The sequence below is a fragment of the Cephus cinctus genome, unplaced genomic scaffold, assembly GCF_000341935.2.
Source record: "Cephus cinctus unplaced genomic scaffold, Ccin1 Ccin1_scaffold0661, whole genome shotgun sequence".
Classification (NCBI taxonomy): Eukaryota; Metazoa; Arthropoda; class Insecta; order Hymenoptera; family Cephidae; genus Cephus; species Cephus cinctus.
The window spans coordinates 662,090-680,709 of NW_014333290.1; the positions used below are offsets into that span (position 1 = coordinate 662,090).

General features: G+C 34.6%; 1 protein-coding gene and 1 long non-coding RNA gene across 5 annotated transcripts; one reads left to right on the forward strand and one right to left on the reverse strand.

Moving 5' to 3' along the window:
• Positions 1-2,350: 2,350 nt before the first annotated feature.
• On the reverse strand, positions 2,351-8,590 carry LOC112494598. 4 transcript variants are annotated; one of them, XR_003060184.1, is made up of 3 exons: positions 5,113-8,590; positions 4,076-4,875; positions 2,351-3,134 (listed from the first exon to the last, which is right to left on the reverse strand). It is a non-coding gene; the product is annotated as an uncharacterized LOC112494598 (long non-coding RNA). The 4 variants fall into 4 exon arrangements; XR_003060185.1 differs by lacking the exon at positions 2,351-3,134 and having other exon boundaries at positions 3,163-4,875; positions 5,113-5,746; positions 5,956-8,590; XR_003060186.1 differs by lacking the exon at positions 2,351-3,134 and having other exon boundaries at positions 3,163-4,875; positions 5,113-5,782; positions 5,956-8,590.
• Positions 8,591-14,341: 5,751 nt separating this feature from the next.
• On the forward strand, positions 14,342-17,293 carry LOC107269433. The gene is made up of 2 exons (XM_015743259.2): positions 14,342-14,545; positions 14,830-17,293. Exons 1-2 carry the CDS (start codon positions 14,407-14,409, stop codon positions 16,263-16,265), a joined length of 1,575 nt encoding a protein of 524 aa, XP_015598745.1. The 5' UTR covers positions 14,342-14,406; the 3' UTR covers positions 16,266-17,293.
• The last annotated feature ends 1,327 nt before the right edge of the window (positions 17,294-18,620 follow it).

Genomic DNA, 18,620 nt, shown 5'->3' on the forward strand with positions numbered 1-18,620 from the left:
GTCTGTGGATTTTCTGTGAGTGTTCCGAGAGTGCAATGCTGTGCCCACCCGAGTGTCCTCTGGATGCAGTTCTCGGCCTTCACGGATCAGCTGCACCAACTCCGGCGAGTCTCCCAATTTATTGATTGGTGAAGGGATTTCGGTTTGATACTTCCGATTCGTTCTGTTACGTTCTCGATCCGTTGCTCTCTGTATATCGCACTATTTGCCTGACTCTTACTCCGACCCTCTCTACCTCAACTCAGCAGCCTGAGCGGCCGTGCATTTCCGGAAACGTCCGCTCCCGTTCGTGCATCCAGTTGCGTTTGCTGATTTATTGCTGATTGATCCCAAAAATCTACAGGATCCGTTAAGTTATCGTGCTTCTGATAGGTTCCGTCAGAGTTCTCGTTTTGGCGAAGTTGGGTCTGTTCCACCCTAACTCCCAAGTCATACCTGGTCATACCTGTAGGTTAGTTTTCGGATTTTTCGCTATCGATTTCGAGCAAGAAAGATACGTTACAGCTTATACAATAAGCTTACATAAGCTAACTTATGATAACTTACGCTAGCTTATTATTTAACATTTATATAAATTACTCGACGCAATACACTGCATGCATTTGTTTTAAATGTATGCGCTCATAACTGCCCTTATCTCTTTTCTCCTTATCAATTATTATGGTTACCATAAAATACTCGGCGCAATACAATGCATACAATTATTCTAGATATATACGCTGATACATGAAAAACCTTATAATATTCTTTCGCAAAATGTATATTTGCGATAGGCACTCACATACATACTAGCTATGACTAACCCATTCGAAAGAGTACAGTCTTAAGTAGATCTTCACTGCGTTCCATCGTTTGTACCTTCACAGTTTTTTTTTTAAATTCATGATAAATACGTAGCAAGTATAGTGTCTAGACGCTAGGTTCTTAAGTTTTTCAAAAAAGTATCATTTGCTGAGCTTTCCCATTGATCCGATTTGAAAGAGTATATTCTGCAGTACATCTGTGTCGAGTCCAATAGTTTTCACCCCCACAGTTTCTTGAAATTCAAGATAAGGCAAGAACTAATGTTAAAACCTACCAGGAACTATAGAACTCCTCGAAAACTATTGAAAAAGCCTATTGTTGAAACATTTTCCAAAAATTGAGTCGCTATACGGGTATGAGAGTTGGCACTGCAAATTCTTAAAAATGTTTCAACAATAGGCTTTTTCAATATTTCTCAAGGAGTTCTATAGTTACTGATACGTTTAAACAATAGTTCTGCTACACAACATCGCTAAAATATGTATCTATTAGGTTGGCATGAAAGCAATGAGACACTCTAGAAAACTCGACACATGTCCTTTTTTAAATTAATTGTTTTTGACCATATTCTAGTATGTTGTAGAACATTCTAGATACTTCCGCTCTGTGGGTATATACAATAGAATATGGTCAAAAACAATTAATTTAAAAAAGGACATGTGTCGAGTTTTATAGAGTGCCTTATTACTTTCATGCCAATCCAATGTTAAATATTCTGGTGACATGAAGTATCTAGATCGCTGGTTCCCAAAGCAACACTTACAACGAGGCAGCTCATCGGATATAGCCTAAATACTTTTTTCTTTGCATGATGTCACCAGAATATTTAACATTGGATTGGCATGAAAGTAATAAGGCACTCTATAAAACTCGACACATGTCCTTTTTTAAATTAATTGTTTTTGACCATATTCTAGTATGTTGTAGAACATTCTAGATACTTCCGCTCTGTGGGTATATACAATAGAATATGGTCAAAAACAATTAATTTAAAAAAGGACATGTGTCGAGTTTTATAGAGTGCCTTATTACTTTCATGCCAATCCAATGTTAAATATTCTGGTGACATCATGCAAAGAAAAAAGTATTTAGGCTATATCCGATGAGCTGCCTCGTTGTAAGTGTTGCTTTGGGAACCAGCGATAAGTAGCGAGCCTCTGCCCGCGAAGCTACGCGTTTAGCTCGGCTACAACGGGATTCGCGTTATCGACGGAGGCGATGATCACAAAATTCTACTTCCGGACTCGCCGCTACGATTTAGCGTCATAATTTTGGTATCGCCTAAAACCGTAGCGTTGTGCATTTCCCTACTCATCTCTGTGTTTGCAAACCAATCATATTGTTTACGTTTGGAGCTGTGTTAAGAGAAAATCAAATTTTATTTGTTATTTAAAGATGCTTTAATAAAATAAAAATTTGATTGCGGAGCAAATCTGGAGCAAGTAATTCATCAAGAAAATCATATAAAAATCTATTTGATTATTTGAAATTTGAATGAAAATAAAAAGTTTCTGTTCTAGTGAATATTTATTAATCGTCTCACAGTTGCAGCGGAGCAATTAGGGAAACATAAGGAGCATTTAAGGAGGAACTTTTTTAGGCATTATAGACATGTCAATTTTGATTTTCCCGCGCTGACTTCCCGACGGTTGTACTTTGCCCCATCTTCTGATCATTTTTATATCGTCGATAAAATAGAAAATACAGTTTGACGAATATCTACAGTACAGCACCAAGTATTGCTTACCTAAATGAAGAATTGTTTCACAATCGTTTGTACAGAGGACGTTATAAAGAAAATTCACATATGATAAGCTCTAATATCTTGTGAAAATAATTATATGTAAACCTTTATTATTTATAATGAATCAATAAATCAACCTTATTCCGATATAACACCGTATACTATATACTATTAAATATTATAATGTATTTTATGACATAGAAATGTTGTGAATGAGTTTCACGCCTGTAGAATAGCAACCAACTAACATAAAGGTACACAGGTTGAATAAACACAGATGCTTCACGACTGTCATTTCCAAACCAAACCAAATCTTGCCAATTTTTCATATTTGGTAAAATGCACTCCAGTGCAGTCAAACTACAAAACTAAGTTACCTTCAAATTAAATCAGTGCAAATATATGTAGGTACAATATCAGAAACATAAAGTTACCACGTACTTTCAGAAATCATTACCTTTATTAAAAAATGTCACATTATCAAAACATCATAAAAATACAAAAATGAATTCACAATCAGCAAATCGTAATTCACGTAAGCCCAGCATCTCTTTAAATCGAAAGCCGATTACTGCTCTGGTAGCGACTATAGGAAAGAAAGAAAAAAAGAATAATATCGTACCTCCAGAGAGAACTTAATTATGGAGGATAAAGAAAGAAAATCAATCCATCAGTAAATCCTCTTATCTGACTTCCAGTCCATTCTCATCGTTTTCTTTAACTATTCGATTCCCATTAATGTCCCAAGGTGAACGCATGAATTTACGACTCAAAGTTTTACATCATCCAAAAATAGCTTATACCATAATGTTCAAAGTTGTTCTTTAAATAAATAACAATGTTAATGTGAAATATTAATAGTATATTGTGCACCGAGAGCGAAAACGAGCGTTTCCGCTCCGCTGTTGAAGAAAATAATTTTTTATCAAATTACCGACCTTAATAAATACAACCATATGTCACAAATTCATAAATTCTATAATGAACATGTGTATCTATTGATAAATGAAATAGTATCAATCTATGCAGACGTCACTTGATCGTAGTAAGGTATAACCAGATTGGAACATGACCTTCGTACAACCAGATCTAATTTAGTCGACATACACTAGCCATAGATTTATTGTTTTTTCCTTCTCTTTCAATTTCCGATTGGTCGTTCATACGGCAGGCCTCCGGAACGTGATATTGTAGCAATCTCATTAGCATTGTTAATAATTACTACGATAAAAAACACGTGTTAATCAGCATTTGTATATATGCACTGTATTCATATGCACCCAGTGCGTTGTCGCCCTGTTTATAATAGGATCCTCGTGATCACCGAGTGATACTAATCCTTCATCAATGAGCATTCGAGTATTGGAAAGATTGCTAATACCCTCAAAATTAACACTAAGTATATTCATCGGGTGACAAAGTTTGATATTAATATGAACATGGCTAATTTTTATCAACAATGCAAGAAATTCCGAAAGAAAGAGTCAGACTTGAAAAGATACTTAATATTTTTCTTCAAGTACATACACCGTGACTGTTGTTCCATCCATTAGTAGAAGTTAGCCGCGATTATTGTCCGAATTAGCAAAGCAAAGTAACGCCAGAGAACAATGAGGTCCTTAAAAAGAAATTGTCAAGAAGTAAAGTTCCACCTGTTAAGGGGTCAGCAATCCTGTGTATTATTACTTCTCATAAAATGTATAATTGATTCTCTAAGGGCGAAGATTGGACAACGAAAAGCGTGACGCCAATGTTACTCATAAATATACTTTGATCCCACGCCATTGAGTTGAACCACGTTAAAAGCAATGGATGTGGGCCAGTCACGTGACCAGCCAGTTAACCACGTCGGCAAAAGGGGTTAAAATGAATGGTGAAAATATTGTACGAGAAAACGCTAGACGTTAAGTAATACTTACTACGCACTAAGGGTAGCTGAGAATGTGGACACAAAAAAAATATCCAAAATGGGAAGGGTGCCAACATCCTTGAGGCATAAGACTCCTTTTCGGGTAGGAAAATATCAAATTGTATTTCTGCCTTGTCTAATAGAAAAGCTTTCAAGAAGTTTATTGTATAATAAAAAATTATAAATAAAAAATTTTTAAGATAAAATACACTCTCCTCGCATCCTAAAAATTCGCGAAACAGTTTTTATTGAGATGAGGAAAATATGCTATAAATAATACCCAGGTCCGAGCTAAAAATAGGGCTGAACAAGTGGCCATAATTTACTAACGTACTCCGCTACCTTTGCGCCACCGTGGCCGTGACGTCATCCATGATGGATACTCTTAAAACCATATTCCTGTTCCTCGACTGCGTACCTAAAAATAAATAAAAAAAGAAAGCGAAATCACTGGTAATCAGGTAGTGGAAGCGGTGGGGGTGGTCAATCAAAATAATCCAGTAGCCCTTAATGGGTATGATAACAATACTTAAATTAATAATACGGTATTTGCTAATGCTGAATTTATTTGACTTGATCTTTATTAACAGTATACATTAAATATATATATATATATATATATATATATATATATATATATATATATATATCAGACCTTATTGCAATGATTGACCGCACTCCACGTATACACTTTTCATCACAGCTAATAGATACGTCATGGATTTTAGACTTGTTGAATAAAATGCGCTATACGGAGAAACGTTATTATCCAAACTATTATTGTGACATTAAATACTTATAAGATAATAAAAAAATCATCAATCCTATTCGATCGTGATGAAATTTAGATCAATGATATATAATTGATTTGCATGCACGATTATGTATGTATACAGCAATTATGAAATTTTGCTGCATTTCATGCGGATTCGCGTTTATGCTTTATGATGCTATTCTCAGCCATGCATATATCCACTTTACTACGCAGAATCGACAAATCCTAATGATATGCAGATCGCGAGCGTTAGGTGTGGTGAAATGATACGAAGGAGGTATTCCGTAAGTTAGCATACTGTAACGATAGATAAAAATCTAACCTTGTCGCGGAGGTGTGGTCCGGCGTAATAGAATTTTTATGATGACTGCTTCGTTGCATTTGCGACTATAATGACAAACTATCAGTCAGCTATCAACGACATAACGTTCGATACTTGTCACTGTGTATCGACATAATAATTGTACCGATCTGCCATGGCAAATGTACATGAAGAAGTTACTGATAATGTAAACTGTCAAAAGACAATAATTGTTTATGGTAGTAGTAGCTAAAAGGAATTATAGTGGTACTGACTCTTATTGTTTCAGTGCAACTAAGGTATAATTATATCTATAGTATTTTACAAAAAAAATAAATATAATTTCAAAAAAAATGTTAGCCTGTACTATTATTTGTATAGAGATTCAGCCCAGCCATTCTCTTTTAGATCAATGTACTTACTACTGTTTGAGTTAGTTCGAAAATTCACTGATGTACCGTCACAAATAACTATGATACAATTAATTTTAATAGCAACAAGAATTACTGCAAACATGATTCTAAATCAGCGTCAAATTGAATAGACATTCTTATAGAACAACCCATAAGAAAATAGTTTCCAGAAATCGATATAGATGTCCAACAACCACTATGTATTTCTTGTACTTCTTCTTTAGTTTGGTTCGACTCCGTGTTGGACTAGTGGCGCTTACCGCTGTCAGCTAGATGCGTACTAAAGCAGTTATACCACTACGGTTATACTTACGTTAGCGATCGTGTACAGAAATGTACATATAAAACGAATATGCATCGAGAACTTACAGTGAGCAGTACAGATGGCGCAGACAAACTGACTATAAATTTGAACACGTGCTCGCTCAGATATACCTACATTTGTATATGCACAGCGAATAGATACAATAACAATTATTGTTCTAAGATTAAAAAACAAAATTAGTAGACGCATAAAATTAATTATACATACATTACACAGGACTATTGCACCACTTTAAGACAGTTTCATTGGAATTAATGAAACGCTAAACTCAGGCGATACAACAGTCCTAAATGACCATGTATTTTCTGTATGATTACCCTAAGTTCTAGAACATAAAAATTATATTATAAATCATGCGCATGCACGTAATACGTAAGTACAAATAATATGTATTAGCTTTTCAACGAAAAAGTGTATTGGTCTTAAATTAACCTTGTGCAAACAGTCAGCCATCGACTGTCCTTAATTCTGGGCGATTCGAGCAATCAGCTTAGGATTTTACAGATGAAATAACGTGTGGCAATTAGACTGTCCTTGTTCCATATTATTAGTCAATATATAAAGTAGATACCAGACCGCTACGTTGTTACTGACAAAAACGTAAGCATGCGTGCCGTTGTTAATTTAGGCCATAGAAAAATTAGTATGCTATGTTCGGACGCCACTAAACTTTGTATCTACGTTACAGTATTTAGCTAAATGTCAAATCTTTCGATTTCACGTAATACACATATCTAAGATACCTAGTCGTCCTACAATGCGTATCACGTGAGCTGCACAAGAGTCCTTGCCATTTAAGGGAATCTCAGCTAGCTGATCCGTTAATTAATAATTAATTAGACGAATGGACTAATTAACATAAGAACATAGATATATAGATCCTCCCACAGGTATGTCGATTCTGAAACACATAGAGCTGCCGCACGTAAAGTTCCAGCAGTAATCAGCAAGGTCGCCACCTATCGTCTCTTAATGACGTGTCAACGACAATTATATTAATTAAGTCAAATATTTCTCGTATTGTCGAGAATTTCTGTGTAACGTATGTTATAAATCTATAAATCATACAGAAATACATAGGTCCTGATTTCGACAAGATTTACGTCATCGGACCTTTTTTTAACGCTTGCTATCTATATACGTATACTTATATGCACCTAGACGCGATTATGCTGAACCGTCATTATCCATCTACTTGCAACATGATATATATGCGCTGGGACGCCATTTTGAAATTCCACCGTTATCTCTCTCAACTAAACGATTAAGGCCTGATGATTGCGCGAGGAGAAGAAATTAACGAGCCGAGTCCGTGCGATACTCGATTCAATTGATCTATTGGTAATAAGTAATAACATTCGATCAGGTATAATTGAATATTAATATCAAGAAATACGATTGTTAGTTTTGCAATAATTAGTTCAAGTTTCATGTCATACTGATCTTTACTAAATAAACATACCGTAGTACAGTATAAATACTTATCAATCGATAATTTAATTAATACAAATATCTTTTTATAGATCTACTGAAAATAATTATTACTTGATAATTAATCAAAATCATTGATCCAGGAGTATCGAATGAGTATGGTGACACCTGCTTAACGACATCTTGCAAAGCTATAGACTGCGAGTTATATCGTGCTGATCTTACATATCATTGATAAGAACTGATTTATCCGGGCTGACGAGATTCCTAGCATACTGGATACATGATACCTAGGTATTTTATCCTGATTTCATTCTCATTTGTCATAAACGACTATATATGTACACAAATATGTTTTTGAATGCAAACATACATTCATATGTACTATGTACATTATTCATTAACGTAGTAAGGTACGTACTCATATAGGATATATCGTACGTAGCATTAGCATTGCCCTTATTCGAAGCCTGACAGTTTGTTAATATTATTGAAATATATGTATTACGAATTGGAACGTGAAGGGAAACAAGACTCTCACCATAAGTGCAGATGTTGTATGTTCTCCAAGCCAAAATCAAGGTCTCCTGTAATGCGTTATTTTATTGCTTTCACGCTTACTTGGCATAAGTTAATATATGCCAGTATGATGTATATACGTATATACGATATATACATATTATAGATTGTAGTATTATGATAAATATCTGGATGCCAACAATCGTAGTATGTCATTATTTGTGAATTGCATAATGTAATATAGTATAATCATGTTAAACGTACATTTCGGGGATCGGGCACATTATGGGGTATTCACACATGGAAGTTAACATTTTAAAAAAACTGAACCTAAACTAACTAAATAAAATACTAACCACATCCATTCAAATTAGAATTGAAATTATTTAAAAAATTCGGTGTGGACGAACCTTTACTGTCTTCAAAGTGTACGTTAAATATTTAGAGGTTCAAGTTAGATTTTTTAAAGTCTGAAATGTACGTTTACTGAAAAATTTGTTACTAAACTATATTTTGGGTATGGATAGAGGTATATATGTATATGCATATGTATCTACGTATATGTAACATACGTAAATATATGGTGCAATGAATGATTAAAATAAATGATAGTGTAACGTATATCGAAATCAGAAAGATTATCTATGTGAATTTATGCTATTGGATTATAACAGGAATTATATTGCAATTGTAGTGATTATGAGGTTGTAGATACAGTGGTAATTGTTGCACTATCGGCTCCTGGTTGCAGGTGCAGTTAGAACAAAGAGATCGTGGTTTGGTACAATGATTAATCGATCCACGAACAGGATTCATTCAGGATCTTGTTTCAGTATTACTGTATCGATTTACATTTGTAAAAGGAAAATTTTTATTATTCAATTTAATTAATTTTTTTCTTATCACAAATATGCACAAATTCCGTTGGCGACTAGCTGAAGATTCTCCAAAGTGTACAAAAGTACTGAATCTGAATGAGTCAGATTCTAGGAATCGACATTATTGTGACAGTACACGTACGCTAATTGATAAGTGCATCCAGTATGCAATTACGATCAATAAAGGTCATCAAATATCCGATGATCTAAGAGTAACCGGATAGGTAAGCCTGTATTCATTTTTTTCTCTATTCCGTGTAATAGACAGCTACTTAATTGGTCTACATCACAGACTATTCCTTCGAGAGTATTTTTCTATTCTTTTGCCTTCTACGTTTGTTCAGAATAAACAATATTGTAATCGCGATCGTAACGTATTTTTAGTTTATCATTGATTTTGTGATCATTAAAAAAAAATAGATTACCCAAGTATCCTGTTTGACCGTCCGTAAAAATAGGAATTTCGAAAACTGTTTAATAGCATCGAAAATTATTAGTACGAAATCAAGGATTATGCGATGTAATCATTAACAGATAAGTCAATATTTTCACAAATTTCGTCAAATCAAATCGAGGATAATAAATGTACAGGATATACATTCCCTGGTTGCCCTGGCGCGGATGTGGGCGTGGAGTGCGAGTCAAGGCCGCGTGTTCTAGAAAGCCGCCATCTTTTTATTTTGCGGTGGTGACTGTCAATTGCTATGCGGTTGTTATCCAAGAGTCCAATTTTTCCAAAAACTCCACCTAATCAGATTGGCATTGATCGCGATCGTAACGTTACAGAATTTTTATTTCGATTGAACGTTTACGATCTTCAAAAAAAATAAAAAATAAAAACCATACATTTCATACATATGATACATATCATAAATACATATGATAATCAGGATTGTCAATTTCGTTCGATAAAAATCTGCTCTTAATTCTGCATACGATTCTGTGTCCTATGAATTTTCATGCTCGTCCTGTTACCCATCGATGCTGCTTTTACTAATGTCTCATTCGGAAAAGGTCACGACTAGGAGTCCACAGAGGAATGTAAAAATCCTTCGGACCTTTGGAACGTAACAGATTATTAGCCATCTCGGTGCATAAGAATAGGACGTTATTCCCTCAGTGCGTTACGTGATTGTGGCCATAAACTCAGCACTGTATATACATACAATTATGCATGTCCTACGTGACGAATAACGTCCGCGAAAACTCTCACGAGACTCAAGGTCCCAATCTAGTGGTTATTAGGCTCTATGTACATACTTACCCGCAGTATATCCATTGTGGTTCTTTCTTATCCTCGAATACCATTTACACCGTAAAAGTTTAATAGAATTCGAGAGCACGTTTTTAAGTCATGATTTTACGATATATCACAGTAATACAATTATAATAATTCGGTTGATCATTTTTACCGACATACTATATAGCCTAATCATTTAACTTACCGAAACGGAGCCAGCACTTACGATTGAGTTTCTGGCCTCATTATTTTATAACTGAATAAACTTAATTAATCAATTGTCGCACTTTCAAATATAACAATAAAAATTATAATTTCTATCTGATAACGAATAAATTGACCAATTTTTTTTTGTTCACACAGTAAAATTCTACATCCCGATGTCTTTTCGTGCAAATAAATAATGTTTAAAGTAAGCAATACATTCGGAATAATTCCACAAAAATTAAGCGATCGATGATAAACATCTGATCATGAATTTATCACTGTACTATCTTGCTTAGAAATCAGAAAAAGTCTAGAATCATAATAACGATTACGTAACATCAGGTATCCATAGTTACCTGATTCGGTGAGAGGACGAAGAAAAGAAATAATGAATCGCGATCACGGGAAGCCAGCGTGTCCAGTCATGGAGCGATGTCCTGTATCCGTTATGTTTCGCTATGATAAGAGGGATCCTGTTCGAAGGTAAAAACGTTCTCAAAACAACCTCACTGCAAAGTCACGTAAAGATATACGAAGGATCATAGAACATAATATCATGATTAATCAATCGAGGCGTAACAAAATAAATACGTTTTTTTCGTACGTAATTCAATGTGAACTAAAGACGTGTCGGACGACGTCAATTACTCCGTGACGGTCGATTTTCGTACCGATATCAGAAAACGACACAGAAGACTCAAACGGTTTATACGATTGGAAAAATTGGATTTTTTTTTCCTAATCGACTATAAAAAAAAATCTATTCGTTCCTCATTGACTTGCGTAACAAGTCTTTTCTTTTCGCTGAAATCGTACAGTGTGAAATGTTTGAACCTGACTTAAAGGGGTCGGGGTCGTATATATACCGCGTGCAGTTTCACTTATGTGTTCTGAACATGCTTAGATAACGTTATAGGTAGACACTGCACTTATACGCTGTTGTACTATTTATGTTGTATCTACAGGGGACAGGCGGCTGGCATCGGTAAGACTCTGTCTTGTCGGATTTTATGCGAATCGGTGTCTTGGCCAAAGGCCAATGGCGTTACTTGTTGGAAAACGAAAGTAGAGTCCTGTACAAAAGCGATTGACAACGCACATGCTTGTAAGATCTATAGAATTTGTGTCAGCTTTGTGCAGTGTACTTTTAACATATACTTTTGTACTTGTACTTGACTGTACTTTTAAATTCTTTGTACTTGTTATATTTTTAACGTATATGTTTTTTTTTACGTACGCAAGTCTACTTAAAGGGTCTCCCCTTTGACTTCTCACTGTGGTCGTTAAGCGGAACGATAAGATCGAAGAGCGGAGAGCAGCAATCTGCACTTGGAGACCATTTATAGCGATGCACTCTCTGTGTCTTCTTATATAGATATATCACACAATTAATTAATAGCTCGAGTGGTACATAAATCTTATATGTGTCCTTGGCTTAATTAACTTCAATTCCCGGATACTTATCGAAACAGATCTTTGCCAATTAACAATTTCCATTATTACACTTTTTTTTACAAACTTTAAGTACATTTGTAAATGTTTTGTCTTTTTTTTAATCGATCCATTTGATATGAAATCAGTTATTGAATATGTCAGATAGTATCGCTAATTAGTAGGGACTCACGAGGATTTGGCTACTGTATCAAGGTAATTATTACATATAGGTAAATTAATAGAAAAGCCAAGAAAATTTAGACGCTATTTTCTTTTTGATTAACACGTCATTATTTTACCAAGAATTAATAGATAAATCGTAGATTTGATGCTGTCATCGCGTATGATTATTATTATTGCCGTCACTTAAGGCTAAGGAGAGTGATTAAGAGAATGTATTGAAATTTTATTAAGGCAGTTGGATCGTTGATAATTAATCTGTATTCGTTTCGTCTTTTGAAATAGTTGAGAATAATTTATCTGTAATAAATATATGATTAATGCAAAGATTTTTTTATTGGTGTTTTTGTTTGGAACAATATCTGTTTTATATACTGGTGCACGTATCGCTATTGATACGTAAAGGACACGGATCCAGACGACATGATGCAAAACGGTACGTACTTTGTATTGCATCAGCTTAACAGTTAAATGCAAAATACTGCAATTATTTTTCTAAAGTTCTAGCCGCTTAATGGCTTCCTTATTGTATGGAAGTCGGATAATTGCAACGTTAGAACAGAATTTTTCGAATGCCTACAGAGTCAAGTTTCCACGGAGGGTGACGACTTTATTGCCTGTAACGTAGTATTGCAAATGGATATAATGGTAAACTTTCAAAAAGATTTCTCGCCTTATAATTTACCTTTGATGAACGATACTAAAATGTAGCGAGTAATTACAAAATGTACTTCTGCTTTGATCTTAATTAAACGATAAATTACATTGGCGAGAGGATATATAAACGCCGTTTCGTATTTATTTAAAAAATGTATGGTTGGGATGTCTAACGATTGTTACACTAAATGGTGTCGCTAAAAGAAAAATTTCGTGCACCAAGAACTAATGGAAATTTATTTAGACATCAGAGTAAACGGTATTCACAGAAGTGGAAATCCGTGACGTGAAGTAATTGAGCGTAGAAATAGCGAATTATAGTTCACATTGCTAACTTCATCCAAGTGAACTTATTTGTCTGAGATCATTGGAGTACGGTTTCTTGTATATCAACAATAATATCGTCGAGAAACCTTCGAGTTGCATAATGACTCGGTTTATTAGTTACTTGATTATGAGTAAAAGTGCAAGGCCAAGGCCTAATTGGAAGTCTGCTACCTGCTGATGAGATACTTCTCACTTTGACGTGTTTTTATAGATATTTATGAAAAAGGTTCATCCGTATAAATTTTTAAAAATTGGATTGCGTATTACGTCATGCGTATATATGTAACATACAATGCAATTTTTTTATTGAAGATATTCTTACGACGATTACATGATACAGGAAAAATGTCCACTACTTCCGGTTTCGAGTCGGCACGTTGGAAAAAATAATTAAAAAATTTCATATCTTATTTATCTAAAATTTACAAAAAAAATATATTCGGATATTGATGGAATGGTTGAATTTGCAAATTTCGGGCACTTGTAACTTTAACGTTCTTTATCTACAATATTAATTTATTTGCACAGGCGAAGATATTTTCGCATCCTTCAATAAGCAGTCAACTAACGGCAAACCTGTTTGCTCCAATATTTTTTGCAAATTTGTGAATGTCAGTTGAAAATTTTTAAACAAGGCCAGTCATCGGTTGCCTTTTCATCTTATAAACGATAAGATGGTCGACAACCTTGGAGTTACATAATGACTCAGTTTATTGGTTCTTTAATCGTGGATTTATTTGCACAAACAAAAAATCAATAACAAACACCCGTGGATTTGATTCGTTTAATTTTTTCTTCCAATCTATGAATCAGTCTACAGAAAGTGGTCCACTGTGAACCGAACACTTCGATATTTCCTTATGTTGTGAAAATACAAAAAAAAAAACGTTCAGGAAACAATGTGCAAAATTTCGCATGACAAACATGATGCAAAATATTTTGTCCAAATTCATTTTCTCCAGAGTTATCAATAGCGTCGATATTCACCATCAAGGGATATATTTAATTGTATAATACCAACACTCAATACCCAAGAGCGTGTAATTTCATAGAGTATATAAATCAAAAACATATATATTATAGAGAAAATGACAAGTTTCGTATAAACACAAATATAGAAATTATTCCCTAGTTAATTCGTTGCCAAGGAGAACTGTATTTACTAATCCTATTGGCCATCCTGACTCATCCAATATTTATATACCTCCAATTTGAGCCAACGTAGAGCAGTACTCGTTACAATGTTAAGAAATTAAATTCAAATGGTACGTGTTCGTAATTTTATTCAGTGTATAGCGAGTACGAAAATGATAATAATTTTGGGAACTGCCCTGAGCGTCGGAGTCGTCGCAGCTTGTACAGTGCCTTGGTTTTATTGGAATAAATCAAGAAGGAGGAGCAGTAAGTAGACTTAATAAATTTCTTGTAAGATCGTTAAAAATTAATTTACCGAAAAGTAAGATACTGTATTTAACCGAATACAATTTAAAATCACAGAGTTCAGTGGCGCTGTCATAAGGTCGTTGTCATTGCGTAATACGTATAATGAAGTGCCTAGCTATTATACGAAGTCAGACTGCATGTTTTTGTTCGTGAGAATTTACATAATTCCCAATTGGTCGAAGCACTGAACCCTGTGAGTAGTATGACGTGGAAAGAAAAATTGTTTTATTCTTTTTTAATAGATAATGAACATTCTGCTGGATCGGAAAATGGACAGGATCACGGATCGGTAAATTCATCGATTCCTGAAGGAATTGACACTCGACGCTTATCTGGATCAGCAGATTCTTATCAATCATCTCAAATAGAAATCAAGATAAGCGGCATCAGTCGTGAACAATTTTTAAGAAACCTGATGTCATCTGGAGCAACGCAGGAAAACGAGGCTTTGCGCTATGCCGAAGTACCAGAAAATAGAGTAATTTCCGTACCGGAAATTGCATCAGTTCAGACAACGCAATCTACAATGGGAAGACATACTGTATCTGAAGGCTCTGAAATTAAACCAGATATTCAAAATACAGATAATTCATGTAAATCACCGATTAAAATAATGCAATGCCAAACAAATATGGATGATCAACCAGGTCCGTCGTCTTCCGGTTTGCACAAAACCTCCGAAACGGAAGTGACGAGATCATTGGACTTACCGAAAGAACGACTGATTGAGCCGACGAAAAGTACAGCCTCCCAGTACCAAACGGCTCCATCGTTCGTTAATGCGGTCAATGAATCTATACGAAGTGATACAGGGACTCCTGGCGCAACGAAAAGCACAGACAGGAAATACTTATCAAATATATCGAATAAATTGAAAACTATGTGGATTAATGTAAAGCGAAAAAGATCGTCAGATAGATCGTTAGAAATGGAACCTGCTAATAAAGAAAATTTAGAAAACAATCATCCAACCAGTCATTCGACGTTGCTGGAAAAGAGTAAAGAAGAGTCTCAACAACTTCAGAACGAGGTCCTGCGTGGAGTTGCTGCAATCTTAGCGCGTAGTCGAGAGCGCCTTGACGATGATTATAACGAGCCTACAATGATTATCAAGATAAGTGGACTGGATCGTGGGGCTTTACATGATTTTGTGAATAACACAAATTTTGGAAATCGCCATGCATCCTCTTGTAAATCCGAGCAATCTAACCTGTCCTTAAACTTAGAGATGGATGAGTGGGAATCGGATAGTATTGATGAAGACAATGATAATCATGCCAGAAATGATTATCCTGAAACTGATACACCGACAGTTGATAAGCGTTCTAGAGTTCGTCATCACAGTAGTTTACCTATAAAATCCAAAAGGAATCATTCAAATAGTCTTATGTCTTTTCGACCACCGAAAAGAATGACTAAAACTTTGGAATCGTCGAGATTAAATTTAGGCGACGGAGATGATCGATTGAATATGACAATTAATGAGAATGACGATTCTGCTATTAATGGATATTCATCGATTGATCCATCGTCAAGAACATCTTATATGTCATTACCTAATACAGTAAATGAAAATACGTCCGATGACTGTAATCAGTTACAGCAAGCACGTAAAGGCAGTAGAGGAGACTTTTTTGAATCAGTCAGTAAAGTAATGGATCGTTTATCAAATTGGTGATTAGAATGATTTATAACTGATCGATTGATAATAACAATCAACTGTGATCATCAGAACATACCTTATAAGCTCTATAAACGAAATTCCAATAAGGATGCAGTGATTAAATCACATCCTTTATTAACTGCCAAATCACTTATTTTACTACACGTTAGCACCTATATATTATTTAAAATAAAGAATACGACTACTTTAAGTATTTTAGTAATTGAGTATATAAAATAAAAAGTTTGTAATTTTGTAAATATATACATTTGTAATACAAAAATTAATTATATATTAATCGCAGAAATAATCAATTTGATCAACTTTGATTTTAACACTGTCTAACACACAATAAATTATTTACAATATATATATATGTCAGAATTTCTAATGCTTGGAACGAATACTGACGTAATAAAGATATTTTTAAAAATCCAATTTCCAGAATTCTATGAATTTGACTTGTCAGATGAATTTTCACTTCTGTGTTTGTTCCGCACAAATATCACTCGTAAAACCAGTATCCAACGTGCTACATCAAAATTCTCAAAATTGTCATTTTTGTTCATGGTCCATCAGAGCGTCTGACATAATTTGTATATTGTACATATTATTCAAATCTATATTTAGATCATAACCCTGGACAAGACATTTTTTGCTTCCATGATACCAGACTATCACCACGAACTACGACAATTCTTATTCAACGTGACGTATGAGCAAGAATATAACAATAATATAAAATAATCACACGCCAAACCCAAATATCCTTGCGAATATCTCTTAATGCTTTTTATATCGACAAATACTGACGTCAGCATCAGGACCACTACACGAGATGAATACAAATATAGATCATCGATTAAGATCATAATGTCCGTTTGGAAATTCCATTGAATAAATTATCTAGATATTCATACGACCGATCGCAACCTTATTTTTGTTTATTTTGGTACACCCGTAGGAAAAACTCCCATTGCCTGTGGTGTTTTGTCAAACGTTATGGTTACTCATTGATATCCATTGATTTACTACACGCGGGTATAAATCAATGGTAATCAAATGAAAATGATTTATTACCTTTAACAAAACATTATCGCAAATGCCAATTTTACTAAGGGCTATTTCATACCGTGTTGTAAGAATCGCTAACCGAAATTAAAATGACACAAGTCTTGAATATAGAGCTATAAAGCTTTTTATCATTTCTCGTCCCGTATGTAATCGGTAGTTGATCATATTTTGCAACCTTTGTTTTCGTCGCTCTGTATGTCATACTAATAAATCATTGGACAGAAGAGAAGTTGTTTGATCTGATTTATTAATAGACATACAAGTAATTTGGGGCGTGACGAATAGCGGATATCAGGTTGGGGCTTTTTAATTGATCATACATAATGTGAGGATCAATAGCAGTAACGTTCACTACATAGCGGACTCTCAGAATTCATTGAACCAAGTCGAAATATTGACAAACCGAGCGTCAATAATGTGCGATTTTAACACCTAATATAAATGCATGTTAATTTACACAATAAAACGCATGTAGATACTTTTTTGAAATTTTAATATTTACACGTTATAAATGCTTGTCATGCCGATACGAAAAATACTAAGGATCATCGAATCAAGGACGATCGGGAAGAATAATATTTCATTTTTAGGCACGACCGCGGTACGCAAGTGCCTTATAGTTTCTATCGTGAAAAATGTGTGAGATGCGATATCTCACGCAATTTTCAGCCGATCGGGCTGAAATTTTGGGGGAGGTCTCCTCTCGTACAAACTAAAAAACTATTTTTTTTTATCCCGATCCTCTACGTCGTTTCAAAATGGGAGCACAATTTGATCGATTTTACGATTTTTTCGTGTATTATTTAATAAAAATTTTCATGTTACACGATTATCTCTGAGAGACTTCAGTCAATCGGGCTAAAATTTTTTGTGGTGACTCCTCTCATCACTAAAACCTTATGGTTCTATTTTGAGCTTGATCCTGTACATATACGCAGAATGCGGTCACCTCCAAAAATCGCTAAAAACGGTTTTTTGTCTGTAACTCGAATTCTAAGCATTCTACAAAAAAACGTTAAATGGAAAAGTTGCAGATCTTTCAAAAATACAACTTTTTCCTCTTGACATCAAATCATGAAAATGCTTACTACTCAAGTTAGCAGCCCAAAATCAAATTTTTACAACATTCATTTTTATTGAAGTTAAAGAATTTATCGGTTTAAATTGAATCTTTGTATTTGTATATATTCAATACGTCATATAATTATGAAATATAAACGATTGTCCAATAATTAAGCACAATTGTAGAGAAATTTGGGCGAGCGCGAAGCGGGAGCGTCGGTGGGCTGGTGAGTG